Source organism: Sander vitreus, chromosome 19 (assembly GCF_031162955.1).
Source record: "Sander vitreus isolate 19-12246 chromosome 19, sanVit1, whole genome shotgun sequence".
Taxonomy (NCBI): Eukaryota; Metazoa; Chordata; class Actinopteri; order Perciformes; family Percidae; genus Sander; species Sander vitreus.
The window spans coordinates 13,398,893-13,418,917 of record NC_135873.1 but is presented as its reverse complement, the minus strand read 5'-3'; the positions used below and the strand labels follow the sequence as shown (position 1 = coordinate 13,418,917).

The window sequence follows — 20,025 nt, the reverse complement described above, 5'->3', positions numbered from 1 at the left end:
GCCCTTCTTCAGATAAGACACACACACATACTTGGGCATAATGTCATTTGTATATGTATGTGATACTACATCCAGTCCCTCTTCAAGTCAGAAAATATGGGCACACATGTATACAGAGGAAATTATGAACTGGCCTTAGAACTTAAACTATGCTACAATATAAATTCTCAGTATAAAGATTCTATATTTAAAATGTACATTGCTTCAATTTAGATAAATGGAAGTATGTATTTATGTCCAAATACACACAGTCCACGGATTAAATTTTTTTTTTTTTTTTCCTGAGGAAGCGCACTGCGGCTGCACAAGGTGACAAGCTGACAGAGGCCACTTCAACTCCCCGCTGAAGCTCCTTATGGTAACAGAGTGCCAGTACCACCAAGTGGACTATCTGATTATTACAACCTGGTAAATATAGACACAGTGGCACCCTGATGAACACTGACAGGAGCACTAAGTCTATGTTTTTTTTCATTTAATCACTTACACAAATGCACACAGGCACCCGTGTCCCCTTTATTTCTAACCAACCACTATCAAAACATTTAAGGCTGGGGCATGCTGGTGGTAAAGCAGACACAGTGCTACTTCTTATTTACAAAAAGCCAGATGAATTGAGGTCTTCAGAATTTTTTTGTTCATGTTGTCACGACATGATTAAGGTGTGAAACCATATGAATAACTCTGCTCCTAAAACACTAAAAACACCTTGTAATGTACACCATAATATTTGGATGGAACCATGGTAACTTTTCATTCCACTATATTATGTATTTTTACCAGAACAAAATAAATAATGACAAAATGGGATTCTCAGTCATCCAGGTATCTGGTATCTAGACCCAAAAATACATTGGTGTCCACAAATTTTTCATGTATCACAGGTGTATTTGCTGCTAACTTGCTCTATTGGCCAAGGAGGATGTAGAGTGTAAGGTAGGTAGGTCGATACTTTCTACATTTTACCTGCTCTTTTTAACAGATAAAAGTGTAGATAAGTGTCTTTGTTCTGGTGGGGATCACTATCTCTTGCCTGAGCTTTTGTTGTTTTGGCTGCTGAGGCAAATATCAAATTGGAAATTTGTGTTTTCAGGTAAGTGTAAGTTCATAATGTTTGAAGGCTGTCCTTATGTGTGCGCATGCTGTCAAGTAAGATAAGAAATGTGAAGATTTATGGCAAAGGTCTGTTTACATAAACACAAGTAAACAACATTAATAATCCAGGAAATATGGAATAGTGTTGGATATGTGAATGTGTCTCAGAACTGTTACCAGAATGTGTGTGTGTGTGTGTGTGTGTGTGTGTGTGTGTGTGTGTGTGTGTGTGTGTGTGTGTGTGTGTGTGTGTGTGTGTGTGTGTTTTAGTCCATCCCTTGTGGAGCTGGAAAAGTGATCAAAGGTGCCATACCCTCATTACAAACAGTCACACAGAGCATGGGCACATTACAACAACATCACCTTCCAAACCAAGTTCATTCAAGGTTTCTACTGCTTTAGTGTTTTAATTAATTTTCAAATCACAATGTGTAATTCTCAACTTCTCATAGGGATACTACTCCTTTACTTGCTGCCTTCCTTTTTTCTCACTTCATAAAGTGGGTAGACACAGACTGGAATGAAAAAGTGCTTGGATCAATAATTGAGACAGATACTCTTTGGAGAATGAGTATTCTTGAATAAAATGAGACAAAAAAGCCAATGCTGAGTCAGGAGCAAGTATAAAGAAACAATGCTTTTAAAGTGGTAGCAAAACATGAGTTACAGCTTCATTTACATCTACACCCTTTTCTGTTTGTGTGGTTTTAAAAAAACAATGTCAACACACTACCTACCTGATCATTTACACTTCATTTAAATACAAACGTTTTATCTGGTATACTACCATTTAGCATTCACTTATACAGTTTGTTATTCCTAAATATTTAGAGCTGATCTTTGTGATTGCGATCTGATCAACACTAATCTATTCTGCTCCCTTCAGCCAGCCAAAAAGCTGCAGGCCAGTCTCTGTACTGACTCAACGGTCTGTTATTAAAGGTGTATTTATCTATCACTCTGCCTGGCTGCACAGACACACACGTATTGTTCTCCTCTGTTCAACTCCAGACCGACACACACACACACACACAACTCTGGCAGCATTCCAGCTGTAATTTTGTCCGAACACTCCATTCTGGCTTCATTATCACTGGACCTCTCTTTACAGTGGGGAGAGAACACAGGGTGCTGTCAGCCTGGGTCAAGGGGCTAGACAAGATTCTGGCTTCAAATGTGTGTTTTTTTTTGTGAGTCAGTGTGTGTAACTCTGTGTGTGTGTGTGTGTGTGTGTGTGTGAGGGGGGTGTAGTGTGTGGCTCAGTGGAATGTGTGTGTGTCGACTGAGCAGGGCAGTTTGTGTTTTTTTTGTGTCTGATTCTGTGTCAGATGCATGTGTATCTGTATGTTTGTGTGTCTGTGTATATTTATGAGTAGCTGTTCATCAGGTGGAACATACCTTGGCCCTCTGTGGCTGAACAAAGCCACCGTCTGTAGACTTATCGTAGTGTAATAAGCAAAGTAAACCTTCCAAGGCCTGCTCCACTTTGAGCTCAGACCCTGTGCTCATTGTGCTTTAGCCAGCGGCTTATTACTGCTGGATATTGTGTGTGTGTGTGTGTGTGTGTGTGTGTGTGTGTGTGTGTGTGTGTGTGTGTGTGTGTGTGTGTGTGTGTGTGTGTGTGTGTGTGTGTGTGTGTGTGTGTGTGTGTGTGTGTGTGTGTGTGTGTGTGTGTTTCCTTTTATAGCAATGTTGGACAGCTATTAGTGCTGCTGCCTCCAGCTGAGCTTCTCTATTCTATTGGCCACTTGTAAAATAGACAACTCTCTGTTCCTCTGTCTCTTTTTAAAATTTCTTTCTACGAATACTTGTGGCTCTCATCAACTCCCCCATCTTTTCTTATTTTACTAAGTGATGCTGTATATCTTCGGACTCATCTGGTCTAAGCAGCAACAGCAGCCCCTCATAGACTCTCTATCCTTATTATCCCTCCATTCCTTCATCCCTCTCTTCTCCGCCCCTCCTTGGCATGGCAGCCTGTCATTAGTTCTGAGATCACAGACTCATGGCTTTAATTTTGGCCTGCCTGCCTCTCTGTCTCCGGCCATTTTCTATCTGGTTTCTTCACAAGGCTCTGCTGTATGGTCAGTGGTTATATGGCATAACCACTAGAGATTATGGCTGTATCACATGCTTTTATTCCTCTTGTCGATACATGTATGCATGTTTTTACATCTAATATTTTTGTGTATCTTCAGAGCCTCAGTCCAGGCTGTGCACCTATCCCGTCCCACCTGCACACCTCTATTCCGCTTTCAAACCATTATTTTTATTTTACAGTATGGTAAGCATCATTGACCAGGGAAACCGTTTTCTTGCTGTGCAGGCGAATCACTTCCATCACTTAATGTCAACAGGAGCAATTATGTTACTGGTCATTTTAAATAATTACAGAGGAATATTTTAATTTGCTGAAAATTACATCTATCCTTAGTGTTGTAGTGTGTGTGTGTGTGTGTGTGTGTGTGTGTGTGTGTGTGTGTGTGTGTGTGTGTGTGCGTGTGCGTCTGTGTACACTTACTGGTGGTCTCTGGTTGGGTGGGAGACAGAGGGTTATCTGGTTATAACGAAAATATCAGTCTTGGAAAGTGGTTTTTTTATGTATAAAAGATTCAGCTGAAATTAACTATTAATTAACTAGTTGTGATTGTTAGTGTTTTTTAGATGTTATTTATAATTGGGTAATCATTTACTTTCATGTCTAATACATTAATAAGAATTGTGTATCCCAGTACAAGAATACTGTTTGTTTTGTGGCTAATATACTTTTGTTGTAATTTTCAATTTTTTTTAGCACTTTGTTAGAGGTGGTGTCCAGCATGTGGATGTCTAATTTTAATATCCCCTATCCCATCCATGTAAATCATCTTTTCTTTAGGTCATTGGATGTCAACTCCTACTGTCTGCTTATCAACTTAGAACTGTATGGGTTTATCTAAAAATTCCTACTTTTTAAAAGAATATGGAAATATTTAGTAAATGTCAGTGATTCGGTCAAAGTCAATAAGTTACAAACTTTTTCATTTAACGGACCTTTTAAAACTAGATCTGTAGACCCCTGTTTGCAAATGTTTTTTGTCACTTCAGTGGAAAATGGGTAATCGCCGGATTGAAAAAGTTATGAGACTGTCTCTAACTGAATGCTTCATCACTGAAGTTAAACCAATCTGCAGTTTACTGGCTGCCCAAGTGAACCAACCCAATTTTACCTAACATGCTCATGCTCCAGTTTCAGGTTTTTAGGGGAAAGACAGGGACATGGGAATATGACTATACATTTTCAAAGAACAACTTTTGATTCTTTAAGTGACTTTTAGCTCTAAGTTACTACTATATTTACTGTATACTGGGTAAAACCTGGGGTCCATTTGTTTTCCATTGAATAAGCCAATTGCTTCATGGAATTTGGGCTAGTTGTACAGTGTGGTGGCAGTGATGGAGGAGGGGCAGTTAATGTCCGAAAATAAATCTGAGTAAGCAACAGAATAAGAAGTGTGTGTGCGTGGAGCATTCCTCTCTTGGAACTGTTTTTTGGCTACTTACACTAAATTAGCACTACATTTGAGCAACTGGATCTGCTGTTTTATTATGGAAGCCAAAGGGCTACTTTTTATTAGATGTGTACATAAGAGGAGGTAAAAGAGCTGTGCAATCAAATAATTTAGAAAGGTGATGTGATTCTTCAGAGATGCCAGATCAGTGATAAGTCTATCTGTCATGCCTTGCCCATGGGCGAACACGTCAACATTTCCTCAGCTTTAGTAGGATATTAGGCCTAATAGGCCTAACTATATGTTTAGTAAATCCAGTAGTTCAGCAGTTTTAACAGCGAGAGTTAGGCCTATACCCCCACAGCAGATTTTGTATTGCTCATAAAAGGTAAGATAAACCCATAGTGGAAATGGAAGATCTCTTAATAGGCTAAACCATAGGTCTACTTCCGTCATACATCCGCTAAATATTAAATTAACTTTAATGTAGGCATGTATGTCTGAATAATGGTTCGGTAGTGTGAGAGGAGTGTTGCATTTGTTTTCTAAAATGTACAGTAATGGTAAAAAAAAAAAATCTTCTGCCACTGGATGGCGAACAAGGACAGCCCAACGGCTCTGGCCCAACCCCACTCCGCAGTTACCTAGGCAACCAAACGTTTCTATGGAGACATGCACACTAAACCACAGGTTTGACTGAAGGGATGGTAAAGGACACGTCCCAGAAAAGTAACGTAACTAGCTAGATATAGTAAAAAATGACTTGAAACATTTTTTTAAATGTATTTTTTTTTTTACAAGTAAATAGAGTAAATATTGAACTTTGGCAGTTTTAGCTCGTAAGAACTTAACGGCTTCGGGGTGGTCAGTAACGTTGACAGTAGAGTTAACCTGTCGTTAGCTAGGTGCTAAAAGTTAGCTGGCTACATTGTTTTAGCTAGCTAAGCTAGTCTGTAACATTACCCAAGAGCAAATTTACGTTTCCTCCAACGTTGTAACGTTATACCATTAATCTATATCCCAAGCTGTATACAAAGGTTGATATACTAATTTAGATAAAGTTAGTTTATAAGTAATGACAGTTAAATGTTAAAGTTTAAAATCATGAATTGGTGTCTGTGTGTCACTGCATTTTAGTAACGTTAACGTGTTATGTCTTGTGTGTTTGTCTCTGTGCCTAAAGTTAACGTTACATGTTTCGGTAACGACATAAAGAAGAAAGCTTTGAGATGCAAACTTTGGCAGCAATGGATGAGGAATACTATAAGACCATTCGTCTGGTAAATCTGGGTCATTGATTATAATATGTAATTTTAATTTTTCTTCTATCTCTGGGTGTGTAAAGATATTTACCTGCTAAATAACTAACGGTACCTTTCACTCTTCCCTCCCTTCTTTTTTCCTTGGACCCCTCCTTTCATCTCTCTCCATGGAAGTTGTTTATCCGTTGTGTGGCTCTTTCTGGTGTAACCAGAGAGATGTGGACAGAGGAGAATGAGAGGGCTTTGGATCAATTTATTGTGGACACAGCTATCTCAGTCATAGTGGTCTACATGGACACCTACGCCAGGCTGCGAGTGGAGTACTCAATGCCCTTACCGGTTAAGCACACTCTCCTCCCCACTTTCATCTTTCACCTTTTAATTAGATAGTTTAATATACACTATGCTGTCAGAGAGATGTGTTTGAAATGCTTATACATTCATGGGTTGAATGCCTTTATTTAGCTACATTACTAAAAAGCATCACTGTTTGACTGTATTATACATCCATGGGTTGAATCAGTTTGAATGCCTTTTTTCACATTCCTAAAAAGCATCATTGTCTACTTTTTTTGAAAAGCTGGAGTGCTCTTGTTTCCTCCTTTACAGTATGTTTACAATCAAGCTCCTTCCCTGTATTTTTCATCTCTCCTCTTTACCACCACACCTAACAAAAATATTTTATGGGGCCAGGTGGTAGAGCAGCTGTCCTATTTTAGCCGCATGCCAGGAGCCATAATCACAGCAGAGACGTTTGAGGTGGCCATACAGTTTGGCACAGTGCGAGGCGACCCCACCCAGAGGCTGCTTCATGACATGACCTGTTTGCATGCCCCCCCAGTTGCCCTCAGTGCCTGGAGGGAGAAGAGCATCAAGGACATCTATGTCAACAACATGCACTGCTTCCTTGCAAACCTCACAGGTGGGTACCTCAGAGGGAAAGAGAGAGACAGTTAACTGGGCTCGCCTCCCCACATGCAAATGTTCCCCAGAAACAAGTTCCCTCCCGACAATATTTTGTCAAGGGTACTGTCGCTGCATCCTGGACTTAGCGCCGCCCAAAACAACTGTGATTGTTTTAAAGAAATACAAACAAGCCGGAGCGTTTTTCCACTATAACATAATGATAATGGGTGCAGCTAGACCATAATCTAGCGCTGACACCGCACTGTGGAGAGAGGTCTGGCCAAATGAGATTAGTAACGGTGAAGCTCCTCCGGGACTGCAAATGGTGGGTTTACAGCATATGTATGTATATGGAGGACAAAGGTATTTTTTTTTATAAGCCCCGGTATACAGGTTGCACTATGCAGTAAGAAGTACAAGACACATTTGAAGTCAACTGGGGCAGTGTTCACAGGATGGCCAACATAACTTGAAATTTATTATGTAATATTTTATTTTTCAACAGATGATGTGTATAAGAAGGTGGGCAACACCGTTCTCTACATCCCAATGGAAGGCCTACAGCGCTGCCCTGAGGAGGCCAGCAAGGACAAGAAGCTGGTACAAAGAATGGAGAGTAAGTCTGGGGAGCTCTATATATGTGTATGTTTGGGTGGGTGAGTGTGGTGAGTTGGGTGGGAGACATTTGGTAAGTTTCTGTTTAAAACTCCATAAAAACTGCAGCGTCGGCTTTCTGTCTCAGAAACTCTTTTGCAATTCTGAGCCTTGGAACATGGGGCGCACACTCAACCAGGTGAACTAGCAGGGCGCCCCCATACTTAGTGGTTTTCATATTATTCCAACCCTTGCTCTTCTTTTCTCCATGCGTCCTGTTTTTTTCCTGTTCTGACTCTTCTGATCTTTATTTTTCCCTACCTCTATTTCCCTTTTCTTCCACGCACTTGTACTTCCTGTTTTTAGCTGTTATGATCCACTGGACAGATCAGATCAAGGAGCTACTGAATGCTAAAGAAATAATGAAGATGAGGGACAACTGTGGCCCACTGCAGGAGATAGCCTTCAGGCAGAGTCACTCTGCCAAGCTGTTGAACATCAGCCAGCAGCTGCAAAAGCCAGGAGTCAGGCACATCCAGAACATCCTTCAGCTCTCCAAGTCTCTCTATGTACAGCGCTTCAGCAAACTGACCAAGGGAATACAGGTACTAAAAGTCTCAAATCAAGAATCATCTCTTGATCAATTCTTACTTACTCACAGACTGGAGTGCTACTCACTGGTGCTGCTCATTATTGCAACATTACTGTAGCAACAATACTAGCTTCCAAGCTAGAAAGTTGGAAAATGTTGACATTAAATATTTTGTTACCATGACTAAAGCATTATAAAAAAGATAAATAATAATAATTCATATCATCTTTCCTTTGTGTGTGTGTGTGCTGCCCAGGATTGCCTTCTGCAGGCCCAATCAAACTTGTCCTACCTGTCTATACTGAAGGAGCCGTGTGAAGAGCTTGCCCAGCTCAAGCCTAGCCAAGTTGCTCCTAAGCTGCGACACATTGTCAGTCTCATTCGCATCATCTGGGTCAACTCATCCCACTACAACACCAGTGAGATGATCACTGGTCTCTTTCGTAAGGTACCTGCTTTTTACGGCATCAGAGTAATTGGGAGGTTTGGGCGGGGCTAAGTTCGGCTGGCATCCAGGCTATCCTTGCTCTGTCTCCCTGTTACTTCATTACGGTTTACTTAGGTCACTTAATAGTAAATGTGAATATGAGTGTCTGTAACTTGGTCTCCCAAATACTTATAATTTATGACAAGTGTTTGTTTTCTGTTGTTTTTCAGATGAGTAATGAGATCATCAACCTGTGCTTCCAAAGCATCTCTCTGGACAGGATCTTTAAGGGCTATGTGTTATCCAGTAAGCAAGACCTCAGCGATTGTATCCAGTGCTGCCTGGCCTGGAAGGAAATTTACCTGCAGGCCTCACAGATTCACCACAAGTAGGAGAAATCTCACCTGTGTAGGGACTCAACACCCAGATGACAACACGTCATCTGGGTAGCCATGGGGATTTTAAAAGTCTTAAGTCTTAAATTATCAAAAGTGAATGTATTGGGTATTGAATATACAGTATATGGGTTTAGTGTAAAATTGACTTGATATTGAGTTTAGGCAAAGTTGTAAAGTTGGCTCAGCCTGAATGGATGGCTGTTTGCTACTATAACAACCTCATTTTTGTTTTGAACACTTTACAATTTAGTGACCACTGTAGACCTAGTTACAAAATACTGAGGTGCTTATCTGACTCTTCATTTCTGATTCTCAACCCCTTCCTCCTTTCTCTGTCCTCTTCTTTGTCTCTCTCTTATTCCCCCTCTGTTTTTACATCAGGTATTCTCAAACGGGCTGGCTCCTGGACCAAACCAGCATATTTGTATTGGTTGATGTTTTCATTCAGAGGTTCAGAGAGCTGCTTGAGGTGAATTTTCACTCACTCACACCTGCAGAGACATTAACGCATGTACAGAAACACTTTTGCACATTACAACTCTGTAAATTCATGCTGTTGAAAGAATAATACTAAATACATTATGTACGTGATTATCAGGCAGTGTTTACAAATGGAATTGATGCAACATGGTGCTATCCTGTCCTTATAGTTGCTTCTAAAATGGCTCTTATTCAGTCACAGTTGCTTCCTTTATCAGTTATAAAGTTATTAAGGCTACTTACTTTGTGGGTTTCAAGGTTATGTCACTTTGCTTTCACTGCCTTAACAGTTAAACAACAATTCAGTCATTGTTTCTTTATCTCCATTACAAAGTGTTGCGTCATGACAAATGCTGGGTTGGAATGAGGTATATAATATCAATGCATGCATTGCATATTTTCTCTTGCTTTGTGTCAGATATGTGACTGCCAGTATCAGTTTGCCCGTTGGGAGGATGGCCAGCAGAGGGCTCTGCCATGCTTCAGCGGTTGTCAGGGACCAGAATTCACCCGCCTCCTCCTGGAGATAGAGGGCAAATTCCACCGTGGCCTACAGAACCTGCACTCTCTTGACAAGGGCATTCTTGATGTTGAAAGCACTACATGGTGCAATGAATTCAACAAGTAGGTCTATTGCTCTTTAACACATTCAAACTAAGACTAAATATAATAGTATGAAAGTATATGTCGCAAATGCAAGAAAAACCTCTGGACGCAAACATAAATGGGCATGACCGGCACATTTTTTGCGACCAAAGGATATGGTGCAAATCAGGTGCAGCCTGGTGAAAATAGGTGCAAGGGGTAAGAGAGGCTGAATACATTCATTATTAGGAGGAAGAATATAGAATCAGCAGGTGCAGTCGGGCAGAGCTCCCTTAATGACCAATCACATGAGCTGAGGTGAAACAGAGGGAGAGAGGCTGAGGTTGGTCCTGATCAGAAGGAATTGAGAGATATGATGGAGCCCAGGACTCATCCTGAGAATGATTTTACTGTTGAACTTGGAATTTGTGTGTGTGTGTGTGTGTGTGTGTGTGTGTGTGTGTGTGTGTGTGTGTGTGTGTATGTGTGTATGTGGTTGCACTTCTGTTATAGTGTGCTTTTGTTGTATTTATTTGCTGATCATCATGTGTACGTGATTTCATGTGTGGATATGTTCTCTGTGTTTGTGTGCGTGTGTGTGTGTACTCCCAGGTTTCGTACATTGATAAAGGAACTGCAAATGAAGATGCAGAACCTGATCAATTCAGTGTTCAAGACTGTGACCACTGTGGAGGAAGGAGTTCGGCTTCTGGACATTTTTAGGCCTATGTCTACTCGAGAGGTGTCAAACGCACACAAACCCACATACATACATTCAAGTCCTGCTTTTACACCACTTATTAAACATACATTACTGAATTAAACACATTCTCTCGCCCATATTTAACCTTTACAGTTCATATAGCTATAAAGTTTAATTGTTGGATACCTGTGGTCTCTGCAGTTTGCTATGACTAACCCACACCAGAGTAAAGTTTCTTCTGCTAAGGTTATAGAGAACTGGCTCTTCTATCACTTTCGTGCACCTGTCTTGTTTTATTCTTCTACTCCCATATAATTCATCTACTTATTCACTTCCATTCAATATCCATCCCAGGCCTTTAACCGCACCATAGAAGAGAAGATGGAGGGAGTGTACAACATGTTGAACAAGGAGCTCAAAATGGCCAACAAGGACCTGAACCAGAAGACATGGTCTTCTCCTGACCATATGCCCCGGATAGCAGGCCAAGCCCACTGGGTGAGAGCCCTCAAACATCGCTTAGAGAGACCCATGGAGGTAAGTCCATTAGATTACACGGTAATCTATTCCTTTTTGTCCTGGTACACACCAGTTACTTAATGCCATCACATAAGCAGTGTGCAAAGTAAAGATGTGTAGTAAGAACTGTGGTTCTGCTTTGGTTGGATTGTAACCAGATGTGGTAAACAGATAATGGTCTTACTGAACCCTCCTTTAAGAGCTCCTTTTTTCTCCCCTTTCCTTCCGCACCAGGTGTTTCAGAAGGCCCACTTCATGCCTGAGTCATACACCCGCAAGCAGGTAGTTACTACCTTTGGCCAGATGATTCAGGTTTTGGATGAGATGGTGAGGAAGAACTTCAGTGAGTGGATCCAGAACCTGGATGGACAGTACCTTAAGAGACTGGAGCAGCCACTCATGGTGCGCTGCAAGGACAAGACCGCCAAGCTTGACATCAACTTTGACAAGTGGGTGACACAAACAGAACACAGAAGACACAAGGCATTCACATTAAATTATACATTTATACATTCAAACAGTGTCTTACATACTGTTTTATGTGTACTTGTGACACACAAAAACCTATACCAATACAGTAAGTTAACTTTGCATCCATGCTCACAGAGGAGGAATGAATACACTCAGTTGGATAAAGAGATATGCTCTTACACAAAATATTAATGTAGAAACTAAACAACGAAGACATAAATGAATGTGTCCACATACATGTGCTCATTATTTATGTTGTGTTTTTATGTTTTTTCTTGTCCAGCCACCTGTTGAACCTGTTCTCTGAGATCCACTACTGGGATCGACTAAAGTTTGAGATCCCCTCGTGTGTGTCTGACATTTACCAGGACAGGGAGGACCTCAGAGGCCTGAGGGAGAGAGCACTACTGCTGATCAGGGACTACAACAGGTCTGACACACGCACGCACGCACGCACAGATGAGGAGACTAAACAAACAATGAACAGCAATTTTGTAATATCATATATCATCAGAATTAATTTTTTGGAAGATAATTTGCTTACCATAAATACTGATGTGTGTTTTATCATGAAGCCAAGTCTGTAAAACTTTTAGAAGTTTTGTTTCTAAGCTTGTAATATAGGATTTCACAGGGTATTTGAAATGAAAACAAACATGAACACACACATTGCCAAACTCACACAGTGTTCGCTGTCATTGTAGATAATTTGCCCATTCCAGTAGTACTCATTGGCTAAACCAAATTCACTAATATTTAATTAATGCCCTTCCAACCTGTGTGTGTGTGTGTGTGTGTGTGTGTGTGTGTGTGTGTGTGTGTGTGTGTGTGTGCGCGTGTGTGCATGCGTGTGTGTGTTTATGTACAAGGATCATTGGAATGCTGTCTCCTGACGAGTTTGATCTGTTTCGGGAGCGAATTCGTTTCATGGATAAGAAGATTCAGCCGGGGTTGACCAAGCTCCTGTGGTTTTCTAAAGTAGCTTCTAACGTCTTCATCCGTGAATGTCTCCTGCATGTTGACAAGGTTGTAACACAAAGTTCATCCCTTACTGATATGGGCAGGTGTACATTTGTATTTGTTAACAGTAACAGTATTAACCTTTATTTTCCTCACTGTCTTTTGAGATTCAGACGGGTGGCAGAAAAGTGGGTGAATGTAGAGTTTGGATTAAAGTATGGATTTAATCCCCTGAATGAAAAGTTGTTTTCAGTTTGTTTTTGAACATGGACACAGTTTTCTTAGATCATCAGGTATTATGTTCCAGAGAACAGGAGAAAAGTAACTAAAAGCATCTTCAACAGATCTGGAACCTATTCTTGGTTCAGTAAGTAAACCACATTGGACTACAGTCACTGAGTGCTCTCCTCTTCTCTCATTACACTCCAGCTCCAGTTGATAGTTGATGGATACAAAGTATCTAATCTAAACATTTCCAACCTCTGTCGCCAAATCAGTGAAACATTGCTGGTTAGACTGGATGGGAAGACTGTGTACAGGTAACAACACATATATGATTACTTCCTCATTGCATGTGATTCCTTATGCAGTAAAAACACAAAATAAAGAATATTAAGTTTGCAGATATTTTGTATCATGTTTTAAGTCACTTCTTATGACGTGGTTCAGACATTTTATATTAAGTATATGTATTTAAAATGCATATTCATAAACAGTGGGTAAAGTTGTTTTTCAATAGATTTAAACATAACACCACCATATCACTGTATTCTTCTTCATTTATTCTTGTACTCATGACATGTTCACATTTTGTCTATGCTTTCGTTCTTTGAAATCTCTATTCCCTCAGTTCAGATGTAGAGGTTATTGTCTAGAAAACCATCCACAAAACACATGTAGACCGGGTGGGCATACTCCCAGGCTCCTTCCAGGATCCTTGCGAGAGTAAAGATCTGGTCCGTTGTTCCACGACCAGGACAGAATCCGTATTGTTCCTTTTCAACCCGAGGTTCGACTATCGGCCGAACCCTCCTTTCCAGCACCTTGGAGTAGACTTTACTAGGGATGCTGAGAAGTGTGATACCCCTGTAATTGTAAAAGGGGAACCACCACCCCTGTCTGCCAATCCTTAGGCACTGTCCCAGACTTCCACGCAATGTTGAAGAGGCGTGTCAACCAAGACAGCCCCTCCACTCCCAGAGCTTTCAGCATTTCTGGACAGATCTCATCAATCCCTGTGGCTTTGCCACTGTGGAGTTGTTTAACTACCTCAGAGACTTCCACCAGGGAAATTAACGACAATCCCCCATCATCCTCCAGCTCTGCCTCTGACATAGAGGGCGTATTAGCTGGATTTAGGAGTTCCTCAAAGTGCTCCTTCCACCGCCCTATTACCTCCTCAGTTGAGGTCAACAGTGTCCCATCCTTACTGTACACAGCTTGGATGGTTCCCCGCTTCCCCCTCCTGAGGTGGCGAACGGTTTTTCAGAAGCACCTTGGTGCCGACCGAAAGTCCTTCTCCATGTCTTCTCTGAACTTCTCCCATACCCGCTGCTTTGCCTCTTTCACGGCAGAGGCTGCAGCCCTTCGGGCCCTTCGGTACCTTGCAACTGCCTCCGGAGTCCTCTGGGATAACATATCCCTAGAAAACACCAACAAAACCAACAAATATTTTAACAGGCCAGTCTTACCACATTGCTGAGAGCTCACTGAGGAAGCATCTCCACTTCTTGACATTGTCTAATGCAATGCACATGGGTTGCTTCTTAATTATATCTTGGTTCCAAGTAATGCATATTTGTTTCCTTTGTTGGTTGCATCATGGGTGTTTCTCCTGTTGTAATGCTTAGGAACCTGGAGTTTGAGGATGACCAGAAGAGTCATCAGCAGAGCCAGCTCCAAATACTGCACTCAGCACACCAGAGAATTGCTGATATTATGACCCGCATCCATAACACCTTCTCTAATGATGGATCTGAGGTCTGTGCTTTGTTTCTCATTCAGTATTGGTAGCATTCCATCAGAAATGTTCCTGCACTTTTATAAGATTATTCTTTTCTGCTTAAGTGATGTGATATACTGTAAGTATGCTAGGTTTAGACAGATTTTTCACTTCCAACTGTTAAATGGCCAGTAGTTCAGCTCTTTTTCTAGAGATGAAGTTTAAAGCAGTACAAAAATGCTGGATAAAATGACCCACATACATTATTCAACTTGTAGTTAAACTAGTAAAAAAAACAAAAAGGTAAAATGAATTCAATTGAATTGAAAATGTCTGGAATAAAACTCACTCAAGGACCTACTGCTTGCAAAAACATAAAACAAACATTGTAATCAACAGCTGTATCTATTAGGTAGGTTCTCTTTTTCTTATTGAGAGCCAGATTTATTAAGCCTTTTGCATTTTTAACTTGATAATAGATGCAGCCTACATGTAATTTGTGTACATTTTTACCATGGTTTTTAAGGTCCAGGAGCACTGGGTGACCTACACAGAGAAAGTGGACCACATGGTAGAGGAAGCTCTAAGAAACAACATCAAGCGCTCCATGAAGAGGCTATCCAGGGCCATCAATGGAGACAGCAAGACATCACCTAATCCGTTGTTCAAAGTCCTGGTAGCACTACGGCAGACAACTCCCCAAACCACACCAAAGGTACAATCAACCCCTCTTAATCCAATTGGGTCATGTGATACTAAGTATAAAGTATGTTCATATATGTTAGAATATGTATCATTGTGCTGCTAGTTTAAATGTTCAGTTGGTAAATTTTATTAAAAAAAAAATATTTTTGTCATATTTGCTGAAACTGTTACGATATCCTGACATTACTACATGTGACAGTTCTTCTGCCTTCTCCTAGTGATTCTATTGACATAAGGAAAACAATTAATCATAGCCGCAGATTGTTTCTGAAAACATTGGAGGCGAATCATGATTCCTATATGATCAGCGCTGCCTAGTTGGCAGTTTGATTGGGAGAAGTCCCCGGATGTTCACCGCTCTCCCAAAGTTGACTCAGAGTTGCAAAAGATAGTGATTTTTCCTATAGCCTACTTTATGATACGTCTCTGTATGACTACAGAGATGTTAACAGCTAGCTTGGCAAAAGGTTGTCCAGGCAGACTCCTGGTGGGTTTTTATATACAGTATATTTGTTTTAGTAGTAGTAGCTAGCATTGTAGCAATGACAACTAGCTTGTTGCTAGTAATATAACGTTATTTGAACTAAACTAAACACAACGTTTTAAGCAGCAAAGTGTGTGAATGGAGTATAAAACGTACCAAACTGTTGTTTTAGGCCAAATATAAAATGATAGAATTTATTTCAACACCAACAACTCATTGTCTGCAAAACGTGTCCACCATCGGCATCATGTTGTGGTGACACAACTCCGCCTGAAATCCGCTGCTCGTGACTGAGACAGCAGAGTTACAGTTGAAAAACGCTGCCTGTGGAAACCCAGCTAAGTGCTGCTACTGCATGTGGGTCAAACTGAAATTCCCATGCAGACAGGACAACGCCCATACTGGGAGAATACAGTAGCTGTCCTCTCCTGATCAAACAGTATAAAACACATATGCCCACATGCAGCAATCAAGCATTAGGACAAATTACAACCTGTGACTGTGATAATAAACTCAAACACACACAGGTACACATGCCACACTCTGAAGAATGGTCTTCACTGTGCACTTAGTGTAAGCCTCTGCTGCGTGTTTATGGTATGACTTGTGTTTTGGTGCACACTTACCAACACACAGGCGCAGTATTTAAATTGGCCTGACAACAGTTCAGTTCAGTTCACAATTGATTGGCTGGTGATTTGATATCTTGAATAAAAGTGTGTGTGTGTGTGTGTGTGTGTGTGTGTGTGTGTGTGTGTGTGTGGGGTTGCACTTCTGTCATGGTGTGCTTTTGTTGTATTTATTTGCTGATCATCATGTGTACGTGATTTGATGTGTGGATATGTTCTCTGTGTGTGTGTGTGTGTGTTGTGTGTCTGTTGTGTTTGTTTGTTTTGACAGGTCGAGTTCTCACCGACGCTTGGAAAGCTTGCTCAGATTGTGAACATTATGCCTCAGCTCATCAAAACCATTTCAGAATTTAAACGACTGCCTGAAATTCTCTCCTGCAGACGGTCACAGGGTAACCCCATATACATCAACATAGGTTAGATCTGTTTTTTTAAACATCATCTTTCATTCTAAGCAAAGTTTTCCTCAGAGAATCTACATTTCCCAAGAAATAGTATTGTTAATTGTTTTTACTGGGTGATGAGCAAATGTAGACCTGATAAAGTGTATATAAAATCCTTGGAAATTACAGAATTTCGGACAGGGATTACTAAACTGTTGTATATGCGACCATGTCTTTCCTGTCCGTGTTTTCACCCTTGTCCTCTTTGTTCTTTCAGAGCAAGACGAGGAGATAAGGAAAATTCAGGCTGCAATTTCTACAGGGATGACAGCCAATGAAAGCCACCTGCAGGCCTATCTGAAGACCTGGGACAAATACAGGGATATCTGGGAGAACAACCAGGACTCCTTTATACAACGTTACCGGAGACTAAACCCACCAGTCACTACTTTTGATGCAGACATACACAGGCATGGTGCAATAAAAACTAATTTCTAAATATCATTCTTCAATTAACTTGTTTAGGAACTTTCTATGAAGCGTTTATTTTTTTCTGCAAAAGCATTGGAGTACATTATAAGTGGCATGAATTAAAGCAGACTACAGCCAATGTACGCTATGGGGAAACTACCAACTTTTAACAATCCCCTTGCAAGTAAATTGTAGTTCCTTGCGGCTGATTCTGTTTAAAATACACATTCTACAGACCTATATTCTAATTGTGTCTGTTTTTTATTTGTTTCCATTCCCCAAGTAAACTTTTCTTTTATTTTGTGGTAAGACATTCTTTAAAAGTTGTTGTTTACCATAAAGAAGTGTGCAGATGCATTAATCTCCCTCTTCTGCATTTCTGTGTCCTGTCCATTGTTGAACCACAGGTACACAGAAAAGGCCTCCAGTGTTCAACAGGAAGAGACAGTGTTTAACATCCGGTTTGTCATGCTGGACTGTTCACCACTCAAGTCCTCCTTGGCGCAGCTCTGCAGTGAGTGGCAAACCAAGTTCACTCAGCTGCTCAGCCACATGGCTAGCACCCGCCTTAAAGAACTTCATGCCTCCCTGCAAGATAATGCCAACAGGTAAGGAGTCAAGTGAAAAGACTTTATTTTGGACATTTTTTATGTATTTATTACAGACAGAGAAATGACAGGCAAAGAGATCTAACAAAGGTCCACGGCCGGACTTGAACCAAGGACGTTGCAGTTCGTGGTAGACATCTTGAAATCCCTAAGCGGCTGGGGTGCCCTAAAAAAAACTTTATTGATTTAACATATGAGAAGATGAAAATGAAGGGAGGAAGAGATGAGAAAGGAAAGGGAGGAGATTTTAATGCTGTAAACATTTGAAATATTTAGTGTGCTAAAAGTGGTGTGTTTGTTTGTATGTGTGTTTAGGCTGAGACAACACCCTCAGACACTGGCAGAGCTTAGTGAGAGCCTGAAGCTCTTGGTGACTCTCCAGGGAGATTTGGCCAAGACAGAGGCTCAGATTCCTCTTATCCATGAACAGTTTGCCATCCTGGACAAATATGAAGTCCCAGTGGAACAGGCTGTAAGCACCTTGCTCATTAATAAACAAATATACACATATACAGTGAACACGATACAGGAATATATATATATATACACATACTGTGACTGTATATGTCTATTTACTGTTGTGTTTGCACCCTGTATTGTCTCTCAGGTTTCTCTCCCAAACATTCAGTTAGTAAAAAAACATGCCTACTATTTCTGTTGTAAAGTAAAATACTTGTCATATCTTGTGCTACAAGTTACAATAATTGTGCAGGTATGCAGAAAGAGAAATAGTCAGTTTGCTCACAGAGAGACAGGACATAAACAGTTTCTAAACTCAAATTGCCATTACATCTCATGTAATCAAGACCAACATGTTGGTTGTTCACCCTCCCTGTAAAATAACGAAATCTTTAGGATTTTTGTACACACACACACACACTTTAGGTTTTTTAGCAGAATACACACATTGTGATGGATAAAGGGTCTGTATCTGTATCTACATATAAATGAACACAAAAACATTCCTTCTTCTTATCCTTATTCCAATTCTGTCACTTGGTTTACCCACAGGTGCAGGATAGACGTGAGGTGCTGAATGGGGAGTGGGTGTGGTTCCAGCAGGTGTTGATTGACAGTGACATCATGCTGCAGAAGCACAAGGAGAAGTTTAAGAACAACCTCATCGTCTCCTCTGAGGATTTCAAGAAGAAAATCCAGACCACTTTGCAGGAGTTCAACAGCACAGGTTACATAATCTCTCTTTTAGTCTCTCTTTCACTCACGTCTATACATTATCACCAAGTGTTTCATCAACACGGTGTAGTGTTGCTCTCTCTCTCTCTCTCTCTCTTTTTGTCCATGAGCTATTACTGATCTATAGAAAGTTGAATTGTACATTGAAAACAAGATCGTAATTCAGTTGTTTGCTACTACAGTGAATTGAATACCAGACAAACAAAGGTACTTTGTTACATTAATGCAAAAATCTGTAATCCTGTAACTTTAAGAATCTCCATAAAGCAGTCTGGCAACTTTGCTTGCAATTGCATAATACAGTATAAGAGATATTACACAACATATATTTCTGATAGATACCTTATAACTAAATCTTTAATTGGTTAAAAAATCTGTAGTTTATCAAGGCCTACACTAACCTGAGTGTGTTTGGAGAAATATATCAGTTCACATTTTCTTTGTACTGTCTGTATGACAGAGGTGTCAGTTGGCCATCCATGATTTGCATGAGGATATCACAATATATGCAAATCTGTTTGTATTCTTGTTGATAGTAATATAATATACCGTAGGCATTGTACAATATGTTTGCCCTTTGTTTTTGTGCTTTTGTGTGGGGACATATAAATGTGTATGTTTGTCTATTTGTATGCTTTTTCATGTGTTTTGTATAACCCTACATCTTTGCATGTGCTTGTCCAGGTCCATTTGACAGTGCACTGAGCACTGAGATGGCCTTAAACCGAGTAGCAGAGCATCGCAGTCAACTGGAGGCTCTAAAACAGGAAGAGGGTACCATCATTCACGGGCTAGGCTTCTTCAAAATAGAACAGCCTCTCGCAAAAAGCATCCGGGCGCTGGAGAAGGTCTGACACAGCACTAGGCTCATAGTCCTAACATACTGTTGTATAAAGACTGTAACATAATTAGCAGTTATTAATAGCAGGGTTACTGTGGGAATTGTGGTTGTGATAAACAGGCTCAACGTTTAAATGAAGCAAGCAGTTTTTAAGCATTTTTTGGGGTAGTTTGTCAAGTATTTGATAGTATATGGTATTAGGGAATTGACAGGACATCACAGAGAGCGGTTGACATGCAACACGTGAATTCAAACCCAGGATGTTGCAATAGATTTTAAAGGAAT

At 40.5% G+C, this 20,025-nt stretch overlaps 1 protein-coding gene across 1 annotated transcript in view; it reads left to right on the top strand.

The window, feature by feature from the left end:
- Positions 1–5,779: 5,779 nt before the first annotated feature.
- dnah2 (dynein, axonemal, heavy chain 2) overlaps positions 5,780–20,025 on the top strand; it is an 80,626-nt gene continuing 66,380 nt past the window's right edge. The window contains 23 exon segments of the mRNA XM_078276366.1: positions 5,780–5,866; positions 6,023–6,187; positions 6,542–6,770; positions 7,260–7,370; positions 7,715–7,953; positions 8,197–8,388; positions 8,598–8,755; positions 9,147–9,234; positions 9,664–9,869; positions 10,443–10,572; positions 10,888–11,070; positions 11,287–11,501; positions 11,807–11,953; positions 12,393–12,549; positions 12,913–13,022; positions 14,334–14,463; positions 14,952–15,140; positions 16,515–16,659; positions 16,904–17,096; positions 17,505–17,705; positions 18,021–18,177; positions 18,717–18,891; positions 19,584–19,747. Coding sequence (XP_078132492.1) covers positions 5,780–5,866; positions 6,023–6,187; positions 6,542–6,770; positions 7,260–7,370; positions 7,715–7,953; positions 8,197–8,388; positions 8,598–8,755; positions 9,147–9,234; positions 9,664–9,869; positions 10,443–10,572; positions 10,888–11,070; positions 11,287–11,501; positions 11,807–11,953; positions 12,393–12,549; positions 12,913–13,022; positions 14,334–14,463; positions 14,952–15,140; positions 16,515–16,659; positions 16,904–17,096; positions 17,505–17,705; positions 18,021–18,177; positions 18,717–18,891; positions 19,584–19,747 — 3,771 coding nt within the window.